The 24,612-nt window shown below is 39.2% G+C and overlaps 1 protein-coding gene and 1 long non-coding RNA gene across 3 annotated transcripts in view; one reads left to right on the top strand and one right to left on the bottom strand.

Annotated features, from left to right (window-relative positions):
* gtf2f2b (general transcription factor IIF, polypeptide 2b) overlaps positions 1-19,949 on the bottom strand; it is a 50,342-nt gene extending 30,393 nt beyond the window's left edge. The window contains exons 1-4 of one of the 2 annotated variants that reach the window (XM_030080128.1): positions 19,721-19,869; positions 19,180-19,253; positions 19,056-19,074; positions 18,530-18,674 (exon numbers count right to left, since the gene is read on the bottom strand). In XM_030080128.1, coding sequence (XP_029935988.1) covers positions 18,530-18,674; positions 19,056-19,074; positions 19,180-19,253; positions 19,721-19,786 — 304 coding nt within the window. In that variant the 5' untranslated portion in view covers positions 19,787-19,869. Of the gene's footprint in view, positions 1-18,529; positions 18,675-19,055; positions 19,075-19,179; positions 19,254-19,720 lie in introns of both variants that reach the window. The other variant, XM_030080129.1, reaches the window with a different exon arrangement.
* Positions 19,753-24,612, top strand: LOC115379451 (uncharacterized). Its single transcript, XR_003930251.1, has 3 exons — positions 19,753-20,007; positions 21,816-22,211; positions 22,777-24,612. It is a non-coding gene; the product is annotated as an uncharacterized LOC115379451 (long non-coding RNA).

Genomic DNA, 24,612 nt, shown 5'->3' with positions numbered 1-24,612 from the left:
GACTGCAATTAAAGTTTTAAAGAGATATTACGTTACAATAATAAACTCAGTAGGCAATAGAAAAGGTCAAACAAAAGAGAGTAGCTTTCAATCTCTCCAAGGAACAGGCTTCATCGCTTGCTGCAATAGTATGATTGAGAAAGCTGATTTCCATCACATTTTCTCTTCATACAATATTAATAGAAAATTCTGCACCGTGCTCCACTAGAACCTCTGAAGTCTCTAAACAATTAGTGAGTATTGATGGAAGCTCGATGGTATAGTCTCTGGTAAGACTCTATGGGAGACGGAGCACAATGTCTCAGCCCTCTATCATTATTCTGCGTGTCACGTGTCTCTTTTGTGGGTGCACAGCAGGGCTTCGACAAACCTCTATTTCAAGACGTAAAACAGAATCGAGAGTGCAGATGACATTTCTCTATTTGAACAATAGCTGCCTCAGTCTCCATTTTCACAGTGGTCCTTGGTTAAAACACAGGCAATTTGTCCCCCTTTTGCCATCACATTCACTCTGACTGAAAGGTAAAGCCAGTTCTAGGTGGACAGTTTTTGAGCCACTCCATGAAGAGCTGCCCTGAAACGGCTGCGTATACACACCCAGCTTCTACGTGTGTGATCTGGTAAAGCACAGCAGGGTATTATTTAATGAAGGGACGGGAGCGAGCCCAGAGAGTGTGGCTGCCGAGAGAGGAGGTGGAGAATGGCGACCAAACCAGCCACCTGCTTCCTTTGAATCCACGACCATGCTCTCTGGGTGCTGGGAATACCTCCAAACATCTCCAGTGTTTCACTGAATCTGAGTATCAAGTGACACTGCCCATGCGAAGACACCATGACTGACACTGTATCCTCAAAACCTATAATCCAGGTACACTACATCAAACTGCCTCCTCCAGTTGCATGGCATAGTTATTCTACAGTATATTCATTTAATTTATATGGATCTTTTCTTTCACTGGTCATCTAGTTTCTGTAGTAATGTTACCTATGTTTTGATATTATCTTTGCTGTACTTTGTGATTAGAAATAATAGTACAACAATGTCTAACTAGAGAGCACTCTGTGGAACAAATACCTCCATCACTATGCAGATATCCAAGATATGACAGTTCCATACGTTGGATATTCACCCAAAGTTGATCATGCTCCCTGCCACACCCACCTTTGGCCAATCGGTGTGAAAAGTCAATTAGTTTTGCCTTACTCCATGACCAGCCTTTCAACAAGGTTTCATGCAAATCTGCTCATAACTGTTAGAGATTTGATGTTTATCCTGCTAATAAACAAACAAGCCTTGTATGTAACGTGTAAAGTGTCCAAATTGAGCTACTGTTTGGTAATAAAGCGAAGAGACCAGTTGCTATTACCACTTCATACTAGGATAATACTAATCTCCATAAAAAGAGGACAATAAATAAATAATCTATTGGCCAATCCCGCTATGTCTAATTGTATTTATTTATTTATTTATTTATTTTGAGTAAACTTCAGAATTTTTGAAACATGTTGGCCAGACAGGCAATCTAAAAGTGTATTGTAGAGGTCTTGGCCTATAATACACTGGAGAAAACCCAGGAAATTGAGGATGAAAGCAACAGTGGTAAACAGTTGGTAAATCACAAAAAGTTATTTTTTTTACTTTTCTCCAATCCAGGCAACATGTGAGTGTGGCTGGGCAGACCACCTGGCCTATTTAGAACTACAGAGGAAAAGCAGGATTTTGCTGTAAAAGAACTCATTTGACTTCACCTGGATGAATAAAGGCTGAAAAGCAAAGGGGGCTTAGGGAGAGCATGTACCAAGTGTGTGGTTTATACTAAATCTTTGCTGCAGCGGCCTGAGATGATTTTGGCCTAGACCCTTTACTACATGTCATTCCCTCTCTCTGCCCTCCCCTTCCTGTCTCTCTTCACTGTGTCTATGTAATCAGAATAAGCAGAAATGCAGAAAAAAAGCAAAAAAAGAAGCAAAGGTCATAAGGAAATAAACACATTAAAAACATCTGGTAAAATGTCAAAAATGTATTCAAATTGGACAATGTAATTCAATTTTTACAGCACTAATATCTTAGGACATGAGATGTTTTCCTGCTCCATTTGACTGTGCAGTGAGAGAGGAGAGCAGTGCAACATGACAGAGCTGACAGCTCCAACCAACTCTGACGGTATTATACCTAAGAGGCTACATTCCTCCGACAGCAGCAACTCTGAAGCCTGCCCTTGGGTGATGGTAGCAGAGCCGAGTCTCAGTCTTCACACAATGAACACTAAAACAAAATACCAAGGCATATTCTTGACGTAAGCCAGAAAAATAGCCCGAGCTCCAACTGATGAGTGGAGAATTTTTAGCACAGCAAGTGGAACTGTGCTGAGAGCTGGACGTGAATACTAACGTCTCGCTCTGTGAATCCTTGTGAATGAAGTTAGAGACAGTCCTGGAAACGTGTGTCGTCTGAGTACAAAGTCTGAATTTAGCGAAAGTCATTCTTTTCAAGAGGTATCCAGTCAAGAGATATTCCTCTTTAAACCCTCAGCGATTCATGAGCCATGGTGTTGGAATGAGCCCACAAAGCTGAGCCAGCCACACTCCTTCAATAAAACACCTACGACAGTCTGCACAGGCTACATCCAACAGCCCTCACAGTTCTAAAGGTTTTGAGCATGATGCTACTACCCACTAGAGAATTCAAACAATAACACCATTGTGAGCACGACAGAAGTTTAAGTACAGTCTCATGCTGTTAAATCAACTCCCGAGGCCCCTGAGGAGCATATATGGCTCTTATGTGTGTGGTTATGACCAGGCTTAGAGCAGTGTGTTGGTTTGCTGATATAGAGGCTTTTGTTAAGATGAAAAATGGTCTAATCTGTGTTTTCAGCATGCAGTGTGATGGATATGATGCTGCCTGTTTGATCATATATTCATTTGAGAAGTGACTGATAGTTCACCGGCTGGGAAGTCCTTAACCTGAACTGATTCCAACGTAAATTTCAATCAGATTGCACAGTGTGAAAATGCTTGTCGGTTATCATTTTTAACAAAGTGCTGTCTTTGCCAAAAGTATCCGAAGCTCCGCAGCAACCAAACTTGGCAGATGGATTTGAAATCTCAGCCAGAACTGAGAAAACTAATTATACTGCTTGGCTATATGGTGGTGCTATAACAAGCAACTTTACATTCTGGCCAGGAATTTATGCACCATGACTCAAAATGCTTTTTCCTGTAGGTCCTTGGATCAAGTTAAAACAAGTTCATTAAGTTGTCAATGTCCACAATTTTGAATTTTTCCAAAAAATCAAAATCGTATTTTTTGCAACTTTTGCGATTTTTTTTTGTTTTTTTGGCTGCCATAAATCAATCACATTTGTGACGTGGCTAATGAAACCACCTCAAATGTTGCCAGCAATTACCAAACCACTGCTTGGTAATGTTCACGTTTTGGATGCTGTGTCTTGGACAGAGGCAGTCTCAGGCTTTATCACACTGGTGTATGAAAAAAATAGCAATGGTCAGCCAATCAAATTTCAGTGGCTTCTAGGTGTTCTTTCACTAGGCCAATCTTCCTCTTCCTTTATGCCCATGAATTTCGGGGCACACCACTGCTACACAAAGCGAGCCTCCTCAGCGTAGTCCAATCACAAAAGCTGAAAGTGGCTGCCCAATCCCTCAGCCACAGAGTACCTAATTTCACGACATTTCAAATGTAGGTGGCACTACAGAACTCAAATGTTCATGCCAGCAAAGAGTCTTTTAATGATAATTAAATCGGTGTACTGTATCTTGTTCCAGTGTCATAAGAACACTGGATAGAAAAGGCTGGCAACCAGTGCTGGCAAAGATGTGGCACTACAGTTCTCACTTTGTTTGGACTCTGCAAGTTCTTCAAGCAGCTATATTTATTATTAGGCTTTTCCATCCTGCCAAGAATACATTTTTAAAGGAAACACTGTGTAATTGTTATTGTTTGGGAGTTTTTTTTTAACGTGGAACTTATTAAATGCTAAAATACCACCACAACACTTTGGCTTTTGGCAGCAAAATAAAAATAATAAAAAATAAAAAATAAAAGATATTGACCTATAATTTAATAGGAACACTTAATGAAACTCTGCCACACTAACCGCTGCTCACCCCGCACCCACCACCCCCCCACACAGTTATCATCCTGTATTAAACTGAGACAGGGTAATATGTATTTTGCATGCTGTGTGTGTAACACACTGTTCTCTTTCATTCAGCAAAAGGTTACAGCAAAAATTACAATGCACAGTTTATAATTTAGGAAGATTCGGTTAAATTTAGGACGTCTCTATTTATCACTTTCGCCTCACTCTCTCTGCATGTGTCCTTGCTTTCTGCTGTGACTCGACTCAAGTGTTTTTTACTTTCCACAAAACAAGAAGCACGACCAGAGAGCTATAGGACTGAGCTTTGACACTGAACAATTTCAGTTGACAATTTGGTGTGAAAAGCTCTCTGCGAGAGACAAACACAGAAAAGAGCACTGCGGTCTATCAGTCCATCACATTACATCTGGGTTTCATTAGTGGGAGAAAAGAAAGCACTCTCAGTTTGTCTGGTAAAAACAATGCACTTCAGGTTTTTGCAGGGTGCCTGCAAGCTTTGTCATGTGGAAACAAAACAAAACAAAAAAATAGTCCTTGGAATGCCTTTTGTCTTAAGTTTTTTTGACACACGCTCCTAAAAGTCTGAAAACTCTTTAAATTATATGATTTAAATCTTTATAAAACATTAGAATTTCAAGCAGCTTTCAGAATTTGTTTTCATTCCATTTCATTTTGATGAAAATAAAATGCAAATATGAAACTGGATAGTGAACGTACTGTACACCTGGTGGTAATGTCAGCTGCTGAAGCTGTGTTACATTACTTGCAATTAGGTGCAATTAATTACAGCAAGTTTGATGCACATGCATGTCAACTCTTGCTTTACAGGGTTAATACAACCAAAACAAAAAGGTCTCCTTCTTATTCCATCTGTTCAAATAAACACAATTAGATCTAATTTCCCTGAACAATTCAGGAATTAAAAAATGCATAGCAGCAGAGCTTTCAAAATCTATGTGAGACTGAAACACTTTAAAGGGATACGTCACCCAGTGGAAAATTGAATACTGTTTCCCTTCTCCCTCTAGCTGTTCTGTAGGACAGTAGTGAATTGTGAATTTCCTGCGGGATGAATAAAGTATCTATCTATCTATCTAGTGGTGCTATATCTTCCTCTCATTGTTACTGAGTGCTGGATACTGGTTGGAGGGAATGATCCCTTTAACACTGCTGGGGGGAAAAGCAGGTTTTGATGATGTACCTTGTATCTTTATTTAAGGGTCCATTTTGTTTGGTGGTAGAAAACATGCTGGGTTCACAGGAGGGGAGTGGCTGCAATCATGAACACACCCACGTGTTCATCAACTAGTTAGCTATCAACGTATGTTTCTATGTCCATGTGCACACATTTGGCTGACAGCAACAAGTTCAGCACTGTTGGAAGGCATGCTGGGAAATGTAGGAAATTACTGACTGAAAGTGGACAAGGCTGACTGAAGAAAGGCGGGTACAAAAAAGTAATTTGCAACACTCACAAAATGACTCTTTGATTTCACAGAACATCACAAACTGATCCATACACTATAAGAATGTCTAAATGTTTATTTTTCTTCAATGCCACTTTCTTGCACCTGCAGGCACCCTGCTCTGTGACTCGCCTTGAATGTTTGCGCCTTCAGGACGTCCAGGAGCGCAGGCAGGGATGTGAGCTTTGAGAAATTTAAATGTATAAGTTGTTGTGAAAAGCTTCCATAAAGGCAGCTAGAGGAAGGATAGGATATAACAGAACAGTACATTACATCTGGCTTTCTGTTCTCCTCTGCCAGCTTCTGTGGCAACTATGCCTGTTGCTTAGCAACCTCTTAATCAATACCTGGTCCTTGCTGGAACGAAGGAGAACAACGAGAGGAAAAAATAATGGAGGAACACTTAGCTAGCAGCGTTGCAATACAAAAGCCATGTCAACACACCATTCATGCATGTATCAAATTACTGGCAGTCACCATTAGCAACCCCTCACACTTGTTAGCTCACTGAATACATGTATAAGGGAGATAGTGAAATGCATTATAAGAGGAGGTCTGAAATGTGTGGATCATAGGGATGAGCCAGTATATGGCCGGCGGATTACAGCACATGAATATGGACAAGGGAGCTTATTGACGGATAAAGTTTATTCTGTGAAAATTCAAATCCAGCAGAGAAACACCGACGCCTGCACAGTGATGTGGATCTAGATTAAAGAAAGAAAAAAAAAAAAAACATGAGACGTTTGCACTGCATTAAGTAGTGCAATAGTGGTACAGTGATTATAGTAATAGCGTTATTGTAGTAGTTTTGTAATACTACTGCAACATATCTGTAGCAGCAATAGCAGTAGTGGTACTGTAGCTATATCATCGTGAGTTCTTGTAGTAGCAGCAGCTCTAACAGCAGTGATAGTAGCAGCAGTAGTACTAGACGTAGCCGTACCAGTAGTACTAGAAAGAGCAGAAGTGGCAGTGGCAGTCAGAGCAGCAGTGCTACATTAGCAGCAGTGGTACATTAGCAGCAGTGGCAGTCTAATGGCAGCAGCAGTGGCACTTAGTAGTAGTACTGTAAGTTCACTGTGTGAAGGCCAGTGATTTCTGCGTGACTCAGACGGTGCAGACTCCTGCACTGTGCAAAATCTGTCAGAACATCAACATAAACAACTCCAGGGATATAGGACACTGCGCATTCTGCTTTAGAAAACACCATGTGAGCATAGGTATATTCTATCAAAGATTTTGTGTTTTCTCCTCCATTCATATTCCTGATAATTCTTACTAACGATTATCGCTGCTGTCATGAAGTGTCTGTGTAATCTGACGGTTCTGAAAATCCACTGGATTATACAAGCTTCAGCATGGTGGTTAAAAGGTCTATTAAATGGACCTTTGTTGATTTTAATTAAATATGTTCATAACTTGATTGGTCAATAGTGACATTTTATTTAATCATCAATGTCTCCTAAAGGGAATCATTTTCGATTTGGAATGACACTTGTAAAAAGATATTGAACCTTCTTTGAGTCGATTAAGGTAGTTATATTTCAGAATGTTGGGGGGAAGTCCATCTCAATGGCAGGAGGCTAACAGTTAGCATGTGGAGCATCCAGACAGTATCCAGCACTCAGTAACAATGAGAGGAAGATAGCACCACTACTGTCCTACAGAACAGCTAGAGGGGAAGGTGAAATAATATCACTTCATTCAAATTGGGTGAACTATCCCTTTAACTTAAAAACATGTTATCTAAATTGATCATCTTACAATTTAATAATCAGATAAATATGCTTAAGGGGGATATTAAAAGGAAGTATATGTGGTGTAATATGCTAGAAAAGCTGAAATACTTCAAGAAGTACTAAATGTAGTAGTAGAAGGGGTTGACGTACTTGACAGCAATAAATGTATTAGCGGTAAAAGGGGCTGAGGTACTTGAAATAGTACTAAATGTGTTTGAATGGACCATTCCATGTGCAAAAAGTGAACAAAATGACACTTGAAAAAAGGGTCTATCTATGTGACCGCAATAACATTTGAGAGGACAGACAGAGTGTGTGTGTCTGTGGGTGTGTTTGGGTGTGTGTGTATGTGAATGTGAGTGAGGGAGTATGTGTGTAAGGGGGGCAAAAAGGAGTGCAATGAGAGTGAGACCTGTGGACAGTTTTCAAAGTAGCTGTTGTGAAATGAAAAGGCAGGTGAACACAGGTGCTACTAATGACATGAATTAAGGTGCTGCTGCTCCTGTCAATATGTCTGCTGTGAACAAGTGTGTAGACTAGAGAGAAAGTGTGTGTGAGAGAGAGGTCGGGGGTGGGGGGTGGTGGGGTCTCGATATTGGCTGAGAGGTGAAGTGACAGCTGTGTCAGATGGAGGAAATCAGCCCGTACTCTGCAGTGCATGGTAGCAGTGAGATGTTAGAGCACAAATCAGCTGAACATTTTGGTATTTTTATGTGTATGTATGTTGAAAACTGTGGGAACAGTGACAGGTTAAACACATACAGACACAAGTGTGTGTGTGAAAAAGCTTAAGTCCGTGTAGACTGCTCACACTGAGCTAAAACCAGAGCTTAAGCTGAAAATGCTCAAAACTTCAAAGATATGAGTTGTATCACTTCAAAAGGTGCAGGGACAGAAAGAGCAGAAAAATAAAAGTTTTTGGGGTAAATATGTATGTTTGCGTGAATTATGGGAGATATAACAGAAAAGTAAAACTGGTAAGCTAATCAGTCTCTTGAGACACAATACACACCCATTATAGTCTCTGAAAGCTGCATAAAACTTAAACTGTGATATGTCAAAAATGATAAAAGATATCAAAAAGTCCAACTTGTGCTGAATTTAAAATCTGACTGACATTTGTAGCTGAAAATATGAAAGTCATTAGTTTAAAAAGAAAGGGCATGGTTTGAAAAAAAAGCTGAAATAAAAGTTGGTTAATTCATAAAGTACAACAGATATGTAAAAGGTGATGATTACAAATAATGTATGAAGGAAGCTCAACATTTTAAAAGTGGACGGAGGTTTCTAGCTGAAAATATAAAATAATTATGGATTGGAGAATCTGCCAGCTGAATCTGATCTGCTGCAAACCATATGAATCAAATGGTTTTCATAGGGTAAAAAATACTATAAATAGCAGGAAAAAAATTTGAATTCAAGCAACTCAAGTTAGACCAATGTTGCTGATAGCTCAAATGGTGTAGAGCTATGCTACACCAAATTGGTGTAAGAATAAAGGAAGCAACATAAGTGTGCATCGTAGAGGCAGGCACACGGATGAAGTTAGCACTCAACATAACTGTGAGGCAGAAAGGATGATGTTCCTGCTCTTAAACTGTGCTAAATGAGAGCAATATACCTCTCTTATCTCCAATGATGTAAGCAAGTAACCTGCTTTGTGGAGAAAAATAAAAAATACATAAAAACCAGGGGCTGAGAACTAGTCCCATTTGATTTCATTCCTTTCTACTTATGGTAAATCTCATTTTTTGAAAGTGAGATGAACCGTATTTACTGCTTCTACCCAGTTCTCAAGAATCAGTGAAATGTGAGTGGGAGTGAGGCGTGTGTGCGTGCGCGCTCAACAAAAGCAAGCTGTGTGTGCGAGGATGAGAGAGCAAGTACGGATCAAGCGAGTTCAGGTATGCGAGTGCAGGTACATGAACGAGAGAGCCTCTGTGTGTGTGTGTGTGTGTGTGTGTGTTGATGAGAGTGAGACGGTGAGAAAGTGTGTGGGCAAACGGTGTCATACAGTACATCTTCCTGTGGGCGAGTGTGGGCGGAGCTGAACGCCTGTCAGGTAAATAGTAACTAAGTACCACTACATCTCCAGAGGACATTACCCTTCTTTTTTATTATACATTTATCCGCTGCACTTTCACAGTGGAGCCAGCCAACAAGACCGCTGACACCTTTAAGATGAAAGGTTCTCTGCTGCGTGCATACCTTCCCTCCACACACACAAACAAAAACACATTATCTTATCACCTACTCTGACATTTGATAAGCAATACTTTTGGTATTTTTTTTTTTTTACATAAGCATGAATTTGCAGGACTTTTCCCCGACCTATTATACATCACATGTGCTTGGAACTTTGGTGCAATGTTTGTAAGGTTTTGCTGTTTTTTTTTTTTTTTTTTTTTTTTTTGGGCCGGTAAAATAACACTTATGTGATATGAAAACGCTTGCAAAAGAGATAGACAGAAAGAAATCCATTATCGCTTGTAGGAGGTATTAATGGCCATGTAAGAGTGTGTGCATTTAAAACACATGAGGGTGGGAAGTGAATAAACCTTGTGACTGTAAAATGCCCGGTCAAAATAAAAAAAAAAAATCAATTTCAATTTTCACTACATTTCATAGATACAATTTGTTAGGGAAAGGATCAAAACGACTGGAAATGTAGCTGATGTCTAACAATTTCTAGGAAATCTTTTACGTTGCCATGACAGTAACCTACAGAGGATCAATCAGCATTTCTGCTGAAGTCAAGCACGGCATCATATTACCATTTCAATATGGACTAAACATAGCTTTGTTTGGCCATAGGGCATGTTGTCGTTTTCTATCCTGTGGTAGAAACCAGAATGGCACCCATTCAGTTTTACAAAAAAGGATTTTTTTTTTTTCTGTCTGTGGGAAATTTTATGTTTATCATGTTCCCCATTTGAAACACCCTGACTACATTTTCCAAATATAAAGAGGCTATAAAAGATGGATTTTTTGCTGAAAATTCTCCTATCTGGTGTTTTTTTTGTCTGAAATCTACACAAAAGAGAAGAAGAGAAGGACCTGCAAATATAAAGCCTCCAGACCACACAATTCTGATCTGTTGCAGATTTCACCTCCTTTACTCGTTTTAGCTTCACTTTCACTGGGAAAATATAAACACAAATATTCCAGCATTCCACCCAGTGCATCCTCAGTGGGATTTAATGGGATGCCATGGTCTAACTGTCTCACTGATGGACCGTATCTGTTCCTGTGGCGGAGGAAATTAACTGGAGAAGAGAAAATACACTGATAGAACGCCATCTACTTATATGGTGATGGAGGGATGACAGTGGTATAAGGATGTCTATTTCAGACCATCAACATCGCAAATCAGTGCATGTTGAAATCATTTTGTAGCATAAGAATATCATAACCAAGACAGTGAATATAGGTTGTAGCCACTGTGTTTAGCTCCAGTGAATCTAATAATCCATATCTACGATGCTACAAGTACTCCCAAATGGTTATTGTTGATTTTTTTCTCTAGGACCTCTATGCCAATAGAAATAATCTAATTTATGTGCATTTGCCTTTATATTGTTCTGCTGTGACCAAATCTGTTGATTGTATAAAAAGTCCTTTATTTGCTAAAGTAGGCCATTATTTTTTCTTTCTTTTTTCTTTTTCTTTTTCTTTTTTTTTTTTAAAGAAGTTGGATCATGAATTTCTGTGCATTCCACGTGCACCATTTATGTGGTTGTGATGTTGGAACAGTTGTTTTAATTGGAATTACATCAACGGTTTTCTGTTTCTTTTTGGCTCTTGCTTATTTAAAAGAATGTGTCTTTTCATTCACAGTAAGGCCCCTTCACTCAGGGACAACTACAGGAGAGTAATTCTGCTTTTTTTTTCCTCCTTTTTTTCTCATCTCAGGGACTCAGTACTGAACCGAGACACCTTGTTTTATCTTTTAACCTCAGCCATGTTGAAGCCTGCTCATTCAGTGGGAAACATCCTTGACTTAGTGACCCTTTTACATCTGTAGCATCAACGTAACAAGGTGCTGGTGAGTGTGGAACAAGAGAGACAGTTGTTAAGTTGCCTACTGTCAGTCTCAAAGAACATAAAATGTTCCCTTTGTAAGGAAGGCATGTATGCATTTACTGTTTAAATAGGTAATATTATTATGCAGTTATGCTTTTTTACATATTGTATATAATCTGTTTTAACATTCCATTCTCTCATAGGTATATAATACATGAGTCAAAGCATAAAACATAATTTTAAAGCCAGCCACAGAATAGAAAACCAAGCCTATAATCTCTTTAATGTGTACATATACATATATGTAAATATACAATTATATGTAAATATATGTACAGTCTTTTGAGACTGTAAACAACACTTGGTGCTCTAAATAAATTTGAATTTGAACATCAGCTACATGAGCTTGTGCAAACTAGCAAAAATGTCGCAATGTAACATTGGATTGTATTCAAATAAACTAAACTAAACAAACTGAATATTTTTTGAAAGTACATACAATCTGTGTTTCGGCAATGGAAAGAGAAATCTAATTCTTAAGTCTATAGCTGAACAGCAGTGGGATGATGATGAGTTGGTGTGATAACAGCTGAATTTGTTTTCTGGTGAAACCTTTGGTAATATGAGGTCACTGTTTCGGGGTATGTATTGCATTTCTCTTTTCACTTCACAAGTATTTCTAGCACTGTGCCTACTTCAGGGGCAGTGACACCATTCCATTCTCCAGTCCCTGTCAGAGAAACTGAGTTTTTTGTGTTCTTCTAATAGCACAAATTTTTCAAATGAATGACATTATCATTCTTTTTGAGGCATGTTGGGCAGGTAACCTCATGTAGGGTCTGCTATTCACAACCTGTTTGAAATATTATCCAAGGTAGTGCTCCCAAGAGGGTTGTAAGGAAGTAAAGAAATAATGTTTGTCAGCCACATTGTGTATTTAAGTGAAAGTTATTTATAGGAAGGGCGATCTTTCTTTGTTGGACTTTAACCTCTGATGAGTATACCGGTGTGCTCAGCTGACATACTGCCTTTCAGAGGCTGTAGCGGGTCAGTTTTAAAGTAAGAGTGAAGATAGTGGTATCATATGAAACTAGAAGAACTAAGGAATCCATTGATCCTCAAATGTAACGCAAGGGTGTAGGCAGGGGGGATAAATACATTCAACTTGCATCGCTGGAAATGCTGTGACCCGGTCCTGTTGCAGGTTAAAGAAATACAGGCACAGGTTAACTTGCAACCCGAGAAGGTCTCAGTGATTAATGCTGTCCAGTGTCCAGCATAATGTTGTGTTTAACCTGAAAGTCACTGTAAACCACGTTGTAACCCTGTCATCTATCAACACTCTGGGAAATGGAGAGCTTTGTTACATCCATTTTAAATGGCTACAATAGTAGCAAAAAGTCTCATTGCCAGTCGTGCCATTTTACGGATTCATGACCTGGTCATAAATTGTCTCCAGACCACGTCCATTCTGTGCCAGCTAACAGCAGCTATTAGTGATGTGCAGGTCAACTCTAAAGTCACCTGAAGCTGCCCACATTAGCAACGCACACGACTGCATTCACCCAACATGGTGGTCAATTTTATCACACTCAAACCCATATCTGCATGAACCCACTTGGCCAATGCTGCATAGTGCAGGAAAGATAAAGTACAGTAAAAAAAAAAAAAAAAAAAAGAGAGAGAGAGAGAGAGAGAGAACATTGAGCAAATAATACTCTTCTGGGTGGTACTTTATACCATTATTCTTTTAAGTTTTTCAGCCTGCAACTACCCAAATCCATAGTTTACAGTCCAATCTGTGCATCACTAGTGGCTATTTTTTATCAACACCACAGATATTGTTCATGCTCCAAAGATGAAGCAGAGCAGATTTTAGAGAGTGTCAGCAAAGGTTTATATTAAGCATGCATTAAATGGCACTTAAGCGTCAGTAGATATGAAATTATATAACTAAACTTTGTCTGGGAATGTGCAAGGACACAAAAGCTAAGCAACTGATTATTAAAGCTGATAGATATGTAATTTTCATCATTAATCTTCATTGTATGTCTTTACAATAGAATGAATCAGAGACACTGAATTTACTGACGACAATCTTTAGTGACAGTGGTTCAAAGGTTCATGATAACTCCAGGAAAATAGACACCCAATGCCTCGGATGAAACTGGCAAAATGTACAATCTAAGGTGGAATATGCAGACTACAAACAATGTGAAGTAAAATGGTTCTGTTCAAACACTACTTGTATAATAATCAGCAGCATACCTTGACTGAGGCTATACACATTAAAGTAAGGTATAATTAGGCAGCATGGAACTTAACAGGAAATCATATCTATTTGGGTGTTTGGTTTGAAATCCACTCTTGGTCATCAAATGAAATTGGTTAGATGCACAGGTGGTTGTAGTTATTTCTTTGTCATTACTTGGCCACAGTAGATCTCCTGGAGGAGAACAGAAGTAGCAGTGACCTGTCCCTGTGACCTACTGCCTTAGCTGCCTTTGGGGTTAGTTTGTCTCTTATTGGAGCTCTTGAGTGGGTGCCTTCAGCACTCCCTATAGGCCTGACAAACTGAACAAGGGGGTCTCTCATGGGAGAACGCCTGCTGTTCATATTCTGCCTAAAGGTTTCCAGCGTCTCAGTCAGCTTCTTCAGGACCTGATCATATTACCATCTGTAGCATCCGCGGGACGGCACAATCTTGTATCGTGACAGGATGTGGCGAGGGCTTGTATTGGTGGTATTGCAGAGTGGCAGCTGTCCTTATCATCAAACCACTGGTGGAGGTTTTAGGGGCAAAGCTGATTGCTTATTCTAGTTTGTGGGATCTTGCACAGATGATTAGCCCTAGATGACATGGCTGTCCGTGCCTCCAGCGGTTGCCACACTGTTGTGTAGTCCTGGAGGGGGAGGCAGTCAGGAATGAAGAAATATTCCATGTCAATGAAAGGTCGCCTCTCTCCCACTTGGCTTATTGGATCTGCTTCCATATAATCTATGAGTGCTCCACACATTCCTGGAAACTCCATTTGACAGCTAATGTCCATGTAACCATTGCCCATGAGGTACCTGGCATCCTCTTGACCACAACAGAGTGGAAGATCCTTCCGAAAATTTTCAGTCATACAATATTTCGAAACTGCCTGATGGCACTGGAATTCAGCTCTTTGGGGATGAACTCAACAACAGTTCTTTGCCACTCACATGGGATGTGCCGGTTCCTCCAAGAAGTTCTCATGATGTTCCACAGGATCTTCAGGGCATTTCTTGTAGAACTTGTACGGAATCCCATTCAAATGTGGTGTAGAAGCTGAGCTTACCTTGAGGGAGGGCTCAAACTGGAAGTTTGGAGGGGCAGGACATGAAACACAGGCTAGTGACCCAAGAGGGGTTTTCACCTGTGTTTGGTGACTTCTAGCTTCCCACTCCTTCTGTTTCTACAAGAGGCTGGAGCTTTCCTTCTCCTGAGCTTGCAGATGCACTCTGCCTTCAACATGCTAGCATCAATATGAATGACCATAGCTAATTAGTATAGTTAGGGTACCGCTTGTTTATTAAACTGTGAAATTCAAGTAACTGTAAGATTGATGTGTACCAATTGCAACTGTCAACAAAATCAATGCATAAAAAAACCTACACAATATTAAAAATCATGCTATGCTGTTGATAGGAATCATCTAAAAAAGTAAATCAGATATGAAACCTTAGCCCAAAATGAAAAAAAATAAAAATAAGTATAGACTGTTCTGAGACTATCAAAGCAACTACAGTACAGATAAAAGAAAATTTTTGTTGTAATGGTTTAATTACATTATTACTGCATGAAAATCAATTACAATGTACAGTTGCAAGGCAATATTTATCAAATGCATACAGTAATATTCAATAATCAATATTCAAAAATCAATAATTGTCAATAGACCTACATTAGTGCTAACCTGCCACAAGAGCTATCACTAAACCTCCAAAACTGAGTTAACAGAAAAGTCAATCATTATTCAAATTAGCTATAAATAGTTGACTCACAGCAAAGTGCCAGTTGCCTTAAAAAGCTGACTAACTTGCAACTCAGTTTAGGTGGTAGCCCAATATTATGATAACGTTTGTCAATGTCAACTACTGCTATTAAATGATAGGAGGATCTAAGACTCAATGAGACAAAAGCCACATCTGCATTGCTCCTCAGTCCCTTCTCATCTTGCAGCCATTGTCATTTGGGAAACTCATGCCGCTGTTGACTCAGCATGACGCAGTTTTGGCTCAGCGACTCATCTGTTTGGTTTTCACTGGGCTTTCTGATGATGGAATTTGAGTTTCTGTAGGTGTACTCCTTTGTCTGTTCAGCGAGCATGACTGATCACTGCTCAAGCTAACCAGCTCCTCTGTTTATTCCAATCAAATTGCTGCTGCTTTAATCAGCAGAAAATGAATCACTTCCTGTACACCAGAGGATTTTTCACATGAAAGAGCTACCACACACCAGCTATTATGAACAGAAAATAGAAAACTGGATAATCATTATTGTACGGTATCAGTCAGAGAGAATATCAAACTGGAGAACTGTTTAAATTAACATTATTACTATGATGTTGGGTGTAAATTCATTCCTTTTTATTATTTTTGCACACCAGTCTCCTCAGGCAATTTTGCATCTACACTACTTCTAGAAAAAGTCTAAGGATTTTATGAAAGCTGTTGGTCCTGGAGCCACAAAGGCAAGTCAGCATGTGGTTATTCAAATGGCATCAATCTTACCCATCCTGACTGACAAAATCTGACTTTAAATAGCCCCAGATTTTAAATAAACCACTCCATAAATGCTTGGAGTGAACATGCCCATAGATAGCTAAACCTAAACTCCTTTTTTATCAACAGCTTTAGATAAAGAAGTCCTGAATCTTTCATTAGTCATAGCTAAATTCAAATCAGGATTCAGAGAACTGCAGTGCTCTTACCGTCTGAAGTTGCAGTTGACCTTTTTAGCAGCAGACATTGATTAATGCCCAGTTTAATCCTTTTAGTTTGATATCAGGTATCATTTTTGTACTTCTAAAACAGGGGTTGCTAACCCCTCGGCCCATGGGCAAGTACCAACCTCCCAGCAATGTTTTTTTGGCAACCTAAATGATTTAAAACATTTTTTAACCCTCTTGTTTTGGACTGACATTGCAAGTCCCACATATATCATGTCAAAATATGAAATCTAACACGCTTTACTGACCCACAATAGTTCAGGAAATCATTCAAATATTATTTAGCATTTTTTATTTCTCTATAGCTGTGGCCCCAGGGTGCCAAACCATCAAGCGACAAATAAATAAACTCGACAAGGTTACCTATGCAACATAGACTAGTTGAATCAACCAAACATATACCATGAAACAATACATGCCCAGGGATTTTTTTTTTCTTTCACATCTCTGCTATAGCACAGTGCCCTAAACAAATTTGTTTCATCAGATGAAAAGGACTGAAGAACAAGTCATTCATTTTCATCACTGTACACAGCAGGGACTTCATTACCGACACACAGCGGCTTTGCATTGAGGGAGCCAGGTAGGATGAAAGCATATTTCTCAGTCCACTGAGAAATATATAAAGTCCTGTTTTCACCGCAATTTTTTCTCTTGAGATTTTTGGATAATGACATTTTCTCTTGCAAGATAGCAGGTTAATGTTTCACTATCCTCCCCCTCATACCGGCTGCATCAATATTGTCTATGTCTTCCTTAGCCTTCACCAATAAGCAGAACATTCAAATAAATAAATAAATGAATGAATAAATAAAAAAAGTAACCCTTTCAAATCAACTGCGAAACACCATATGTGATTTGAAATACAGGCAGGTCTGAATCAGACTGAATGTAAGTCAGATTTTTAGAATCTGACTTACATCAATCTGACTATATAATGCACAGAAAATAATATATAAAAACCTAGCTCTTTTACTGCATGTAATATCTGCAGAAGGTCCTATTTGTGACATAAACAAGGCTTTTTATCTTTTTTTTTTTTTTTTTTGTGGAGCCTTTGATTATGTTCTGGCTCACTACCAAACACCTTCGAGAAAAACTGGCCCTCACCCAATCTGACTTGCCTAACCCTCCTCTAAAACATGTTGCCACTTGGCCGCATCATTCAAAAGCACATCCTATTCCATCTTCATGTCAATAACATCCAGCTATTTGTATCCAAACTAGCATTTATTCAGTACAAGAAGAACCAGCAGATATTTTATTGACTTTTATGGATGCTGGCTGTAAAGCGATGCCTTTTCATCCAAGCTGAATTGTAACCATGATTGTGCATTTTCCATCAGGTTCCCTGCACTTTGAAAGGACCTGCCTGAGTAATAGCAGTCAAATCAGTGCTGTGTTTTAAGACCATGTCAAAAGCTGCTTCTCTTGCTGACATTATGGAGGCAGTTTTTAATGCTAGACTATTTATTGTTTTTTTTTTTTTTTTTTTAATCAACTGCATTTCATTCCATTCTGTTGACCTTTTCCATTTTACTTTGCTGTAATTTGATCTTTCTTACCTGCTGATATTTTTTTTTCTATAACCCCCTTCTGCAATGTTTTTGAAGTGCTAATTAAATAAAGCTTCTTATGATTGGCTTTTAGCGGTCTGGTCCATGAATGCCATCAAACAGAATTATCCTAAAAGAAAGCAGAAGCCTAATCGAATTCTCTGGGCACATTCATCGAGACACCCAACCATATTATTGCAGTTATTTTTATGCTCAAGGTTTGACGCAAATCCCCGCAGATCCCTCTGGCTCAGAGGGCGGTCTGACACACCAGGCCTTGTGGCAAAATTCCACAATAAGATGGAAGTCACTCATGTTATTCCAGTGAATTTTACAGCACAACCAATGGGCGAAAATCTGATTTCTTCCAACGCTACAAGAATTAAGAGGCAAGAATCATGTCATCTAGAGATGGAGATTCTTCCGTGGTAAATGAAGACAGGTTAAGCTTTATATCCAAACTAACTTTATTTCACTAGACGTTAACATCTATGAACCCCTGATGAATTGCATGACTACTGTTGATGTTATGCAAAAAAAAAAAAAAAAAAAAAAGGAGGATAACAGAAATAATATACAGCGAGTATATTAACATATAAAAGAACAAATGCAGAGAACACGACTGGAACGGAGGTTTACCTGTGTCATTCTGGGTGAAGACAGCCAGCGTCTGCCCGCCCACTGTGTGCATGGTGAAGGGGTGATCTCTAGGGACCTGCAGTGACGTGCCCTTCTCCCCCAGAGAGCTCAAGGTAGTCAGCTGCTCATCCAGGCTGAAACACACCTGTCAAATCCAAAGAGTCAGTCTCTGCTCTTGAGATCATTTGTCAAGATAAGGTATGACAAATTAGGTAAAATGAGAATTTATTGATCCCTGAGAGGGAATTAAGTCATAGGATACAGCACAGAAAAGTAGAACATAAACATAAACACAACAGACTAAAACCAACAATATCAATATATCTAAATCTAGAATATGTTAGGAAGAGGCAGCTGAAGGAAAACAGTGTCAAAAAATAAACTACAGCAAACTACTGTGCAAATGTGCAGAATAACAACAATAAACATACTGGCACGAAAAATCAACAATATTAAAATACACTTAAATATCCAATAAGCACAGTATGAAATGTTTGAGGAATTGGGAAAAATAATTGGGTCTCACCTCTGCTTTGCCCTGTTTCCTGTCAAGCAGAGGACAAGACAGAAAAAACATGGAGTTTTAAGCAAGTGACATAATTAAAAACACTTCCACAATAAGAATATGGGCCACTGGGATATGTGCATACTTTTCAATTGTGAGCTTCCCAACTTTTTCCTTTTCTGTAGCTTTGTTCCATTGCTGAGATAAATACTTGGGAACCTGATGACCACACACACACACACACACACACACACACACACACACACACACACACTTTAGCCCTAAGATATTCCATTCTTTCATAGCCTATGTTATGCAATGCGTGTCAAACCAAACTCCATTCAAAAATCTGGCATTTCGGTGTTCAACTTTAATGTTATCGAAAAAAAAATCATATTTGTTGCATAATTTAAGAACTTTTTAGTAACGTCAAGTGCAAATCTCCGTATCGGCATGTGTCTGCTGAACTGAAGCGTTACCTCATGGATTGTATTTAGACCTATGCCCAATTTACTACAAGCCCCTTGATTTGTTAAAGCCCTCAAGTCATGCCCTACCTGATGTGTGTGTGTGTGTGTGTGTGTGTGTGTGTGTGTGTGTGTGTTTTCCCTTTAACAAGTCAACAGGTCGCTGAATCTAATGTGACTTTTAAATGCAGCGCATCATTTCCGTCGCGGTGAACACACCTTTACGAGCCAAACACCTTGACTTTGTTTGATTCCACTTAGATTAACCTCCGCTTTGTCTGACATTTTGTCTATTTCATTGATGTCAGAGCTCGGTGAAGACGTACCAAGCCCAGGATGTCCTCCTCCACGTGTAAAGACAGCACGCAGCTGAACTTTTCCGCTTTACATTTCCGCTTTGGGCTACATAAAAACGATTATTAAAATGCTGCATAATTTCAGTGCAATAAAAAAAAAAATGCTACAGCGACGATGAGGATTTAAGGAGGAATCTGCAGTGTCGTGCGGTATAGTAATAATTTACATCTGAAGTTTCATTTTTTCTTTTTTTAAACTGCTGTGCTATGCTGCTAGAGGGATTAAAAAAAAAAAAAATCAAATCAAATGTAGCCTATGTAGAAATAGGGGAATTTAATATTTTATTTTTGGAATTTAAAGAATTAAAATAAATAAATAAATAAATACTTGTCTGTGCTTTGAAAATGCCCTGAGACAGCTCATTTAGTTTGTTGGCATATATTAAATTTCAGCTGTTAATGCAACTTGAAAAATGACTATACAGTCCCACATAGCAATATTTGATTTCAGGCAGTCTTCCAAATTAGTGATTTCTGAAAGTTGTAACTGTCAATTTTTAACTTTTTCTTTTAAACATCCTGTTGGAGAGAATACATTTTTGATTGGCAGAAAAACTTGTACTCCCATACATGCTCCCACTCAGGCAGGTAAATCCTATGGATTTTGTGCAAATCTTTAATATACAAACTATATGTCAGTAGTGAGTTAGGTAGCCTCAACTATTCAGACAGGTGATGCCACAATTTAAGGGCATAGATGGCAGGTAAAAATTAGGGTTAGAAGGTTTGTAGTGGTACTGTGCTTTAAAAGTGAAGCGTAAGAGCTTAAAAGCAACCCTTAAACTAACTGGTCGCCTGTGAAGACGTGCTGGGCAGACACCATCTATTTGCCAAGCACCTGTCCTTCCTTCAGCTGTGGAGCAGAAATGCAATTGTTTTAGAGAAATGAACAGAGTAAATTAGAGTAATCCAAGATGGTCACTTTTCAAACGTAGCTAGTCATCAAATGAGAGGTTGCTGGCAAAAGAAAAAAAAATCCCTTAGGTTTCCAGACACAGGTTTTATTTTTTTGAGGTTATGTTCTTTAGTTTATATGTGTGGGGCAAAAGAAGTTTAGATTTGTTGCCATTAAATTTTGAGACATTCTGAGATATTCAGTTTTTAACATGAATAACACTCATTTAATTTAGTTTGTTGACAGCAAAGGTCTCTGGCATAACTGAGTTGTCATCTGCATCACAATGGAAAGACATGTTGTAATTCTGGATACCATGAGGAAGAGGGAGCATCTACAGAGAGAACAGGATAGGGCCAAATATAAAAATCCTGCAGTGAAACCCCGCAGAATGATAGAGAGATAATTAAACCGGTGGAGTGTTGAACCAGAGATACCAACCCAGTGCTTAAGGCAATCCAAAAAAACCCCCCTGAAAACCTCCTCTGCTAGTACATATATGGCATTACTGTCAAAATATAAGAACGTGGTAGAATAGAATAGTGCCTTCATTGTCGTCACACTGCAGTACAAAAAATTCAATTTTTGGGGAGCACAAAGCCACTGAGAGTATGGTCTAAGTCACATGAGGCCTTTAAATTGCTATATTTGTCAATTTAGATCATATTTGTATAAAATTAGGGACCCAAGAAATTGACAGTAAAAGCATGCAATCATTTTTTTTAATGTCTGTAATTCGCACCACATCTATAATTTATTGTTAAATTTTACCCTTGTACTGCTCATGAATATGACAACAAAGGCCGGCAACACGCCTCAGAACAACTTCTCAACTGTGCCATTGTCTGCCATTGATGTCTTAGATGTCTTAGCAGGGGGCATATTGAGAGACATCTCTGGTGAGTCCCAGATAGATGCGGCCCTGGATCACTCAAGTTTGCCATGGAGGAGATTAACTCTGCCATTAGGGCCTGCTCCGACTAGAGCTGAAAGGGCTTCTAGCTGAATCTGTAATTTTTATGTGGGATTCATCTTCCTCCTCCTCTGTCTTTTGCTTTGGTAGTGGAGACTCCTCTACTTCAGTGGCTTAGTTATCAGCCGATGTCAGGACAATTAATGAGAACACTCTGCATGACATCAGCTTGACCCTGTTGCTGTGGGTGCCCTGGATGTAGAACACCCTGGATGAAAAGGCCTTGGCAGAGGATGTCAAGACACTGTCTGAGTGACAATGGTTGAGCATCACTGGGAGCTGGTGCCAAACCTAGACTTGCTTGGAGGAAAGTGAAATCTCCTGTTTGCTGCAGTATGCCTCACACATATTCGAGATGTCAGAGGTCCACTGTATTTTGGCAGAACGTGTGGTGGGAGGCACCATGGTCCTGTCAGTGAAGACACCAGCAAGCAGCCAGGTGTCAGTGAAGACACCAGTAAGACATCTGTGGTGGGCCATGTTTCTGTAAGTATCTCTGATACACATTAAACATTTAATCTTATCCATATTAACTGGTGATGTAAAGGAGCATCTCAGAGTGATAGCAGTGAGAATGACATCATGCCATGAATGAACTCTTGTATGAAATCAGTGCTGCTGGTGAGTGAAAGCGTTTGCACATAGTCTTGGTTCTAGCTTGAGGCTGTACATTTTTAAGATGATTTAGTACAATCTAAAAGGGTTTCATAAACCAAAGAGTTGTACAGTTTGCTCAGTCAGTAGCATGGCATGTTATCTTTCAGTTGAAGTTTAGCCATGAAAATGCATTAAAATTGCAGTAGAGAAGTTTTCAATTGATTGCAGCAGTAGACTGTTAGATAAATGTATAGATATTAAAATAAGGATCTTAACTGCCCTGGCCCAGTTGACAAGGGCACATTATGAGTAAATTTGATGTCGGGTTTCGATTCTGACTTGGGGTCTATGTTGCATGTCATTATACTTCTCATGTCACTGTGCTGTACCCCAGGATGGGTCCTGGGGTGTCCTTAGGCGTTCCCAGTCCAGCTGAGATATGTTGTCCCCCCAGCTTTTCCTGGGTCTGGCCTGAGATGTCCTCCACGTTGGACATACCCGGAATACCACAGGGAGGCAACCTTTCAACACAGAGGAGCTCTGGCTCAACTCCAAGCTGCCCTCCCCTCCCCAGGATGTCTGAACTCCTCACCCTGAGTCCAGCCATCCTGTTAAGGAAACTCATTTCCACTGCTGCCTCTGGATGTGGAGGAGTAATAACCAGGCCATACCTCCATAATGATTGTCAGCTATTATAACTACTTGGCTGCCATTCAGGACACTCTCAGAGCCCAAAAATTGGAAACAAACATAATTAGATCAACTTAAAGTTTCAGAGATTTTTTTTTTAATTCAGAAAATACTCAGAAAATATGTGTTCATGTTGAGGGATCTTATGATCATATGATGTTGAGCATCATATGACATGGTCAGTAGGTTTCTTGGCCAATCACAATTCATTATAAACAATTGAAAACTATAGGTTTGACCATGATGTAGGGCCCCCATTTGGCTGATTCGCACCAAATGTTGAACATGTCCTGAGAGAGCCAAGACAAGTTAGTATACCAAGTTTGGTGTCAGTGGGACAGGTTAGTGGCATGTTGGTTATTTTGGAATTTTCAAATTCTTTTGCTAACTTTTGTCCATTTGGTCCTTCTGCAAAGTCTTGACAAAACTGACCATCTCAGTGTGATACATCTTCTGAAAAGTGTCAGTAAAGTCAAATAGTCTGAGAAATATAGGAATTTTTTGTTTAAAGGCTGGTGATTTGCACTTACTGCCGCAATTTCATTAGCTGGTGTTACAACTTGTCATTAACTGAACATTGAGGAGCTGTTGTTACAATGGCATGTGCAAAGTTTCACTGAAATTATGACTTTCTTTCCTAATTTTTTAATGTTTAAGACCATTTTCTGGTATACTGCCCCCGATATCTGATTATCACCAAATTGCATGCAGGGTCTTGGTACAACATCGCAACTTTTTGTTAACTGATCTTTGCATTTCCTGAAGGTGTTCCTCACTTTGTTTCCACATTTTTTGGAGCCTCCACCCACAGCCCACCCCCTCCATAGACGCTTTACATCAGGAAAATGCAAAGGAGAGGAAGAGTATGTACAAAAACGATAGGGTTCCAGAACATTGGACTGGAATGCCTAAATATGTCGATAAATGTAGCTTCGAGGTATATGACGCACAATGAATGAATGTAGGTTCACCAGTAAATATGTATACACCTGCTACTGTTGTAACTGAGAACCATACATTGCAGCTGTCATGTGAAATCTCCCCACTTTGCGTTATCTTTCCTTTCTTTCTTTCTTTCTTTCTTGCTGGTTTGCTTTTCCTTTTTTTCATTTTCATTTTTGTATTTTGTTTGCCAAGTACATTGTCATTATCCCCAAGCTTATTGAATCCATTATAGAAACATATTTGTTAAAAGTTGACATTTTGGAGATAAGACCTCTCTGTGCCAAATAAATATTGCTCTGGATGTGGAATAATGCAGTAAATTACCACAAGAGGGCAGTATGTTGCCTTTCACGAGACATGGAACTGATCAGGTGGGTCTTCTATCAATTCTTTGAGCTTAATGCATTTGGTGATGCTGGCAGAGCTGCTCTGCAGAGAGAGCTTTACCCACAGGTCCAATGAGGCAGATTCTACCTGGAAATACAAATAAATCATTCAAATAAAGGAATAAATTTATGTAGGAGTCATGACAGTTTTAATATGGTGCCAAAATGAATGAGGGGGCATGAGAGTAGATGATTTTGTGGAAATATTTCTTTGTTACAGTACACATACGAAGGCTGAGTATGTGCCAATGAACAATGAATAAACAGAA

Source organism: Myripristis murdjan, chromosome 21, assembly GCF_902150065.1.
Source record: "Myripristis murdjan chromosome 21, fMyrMur1.1, whole genome shotgun sequence".
Lineage (NCBI taxonomy): Eukaryota > Metazoa > Chordata > Actinopteri > Holocentriformes > Holocentridae > Myripristis > Myripristis murdjan.
This window is presented reverse-complemented; position numbering and strand designations above follow the sequence as displayed.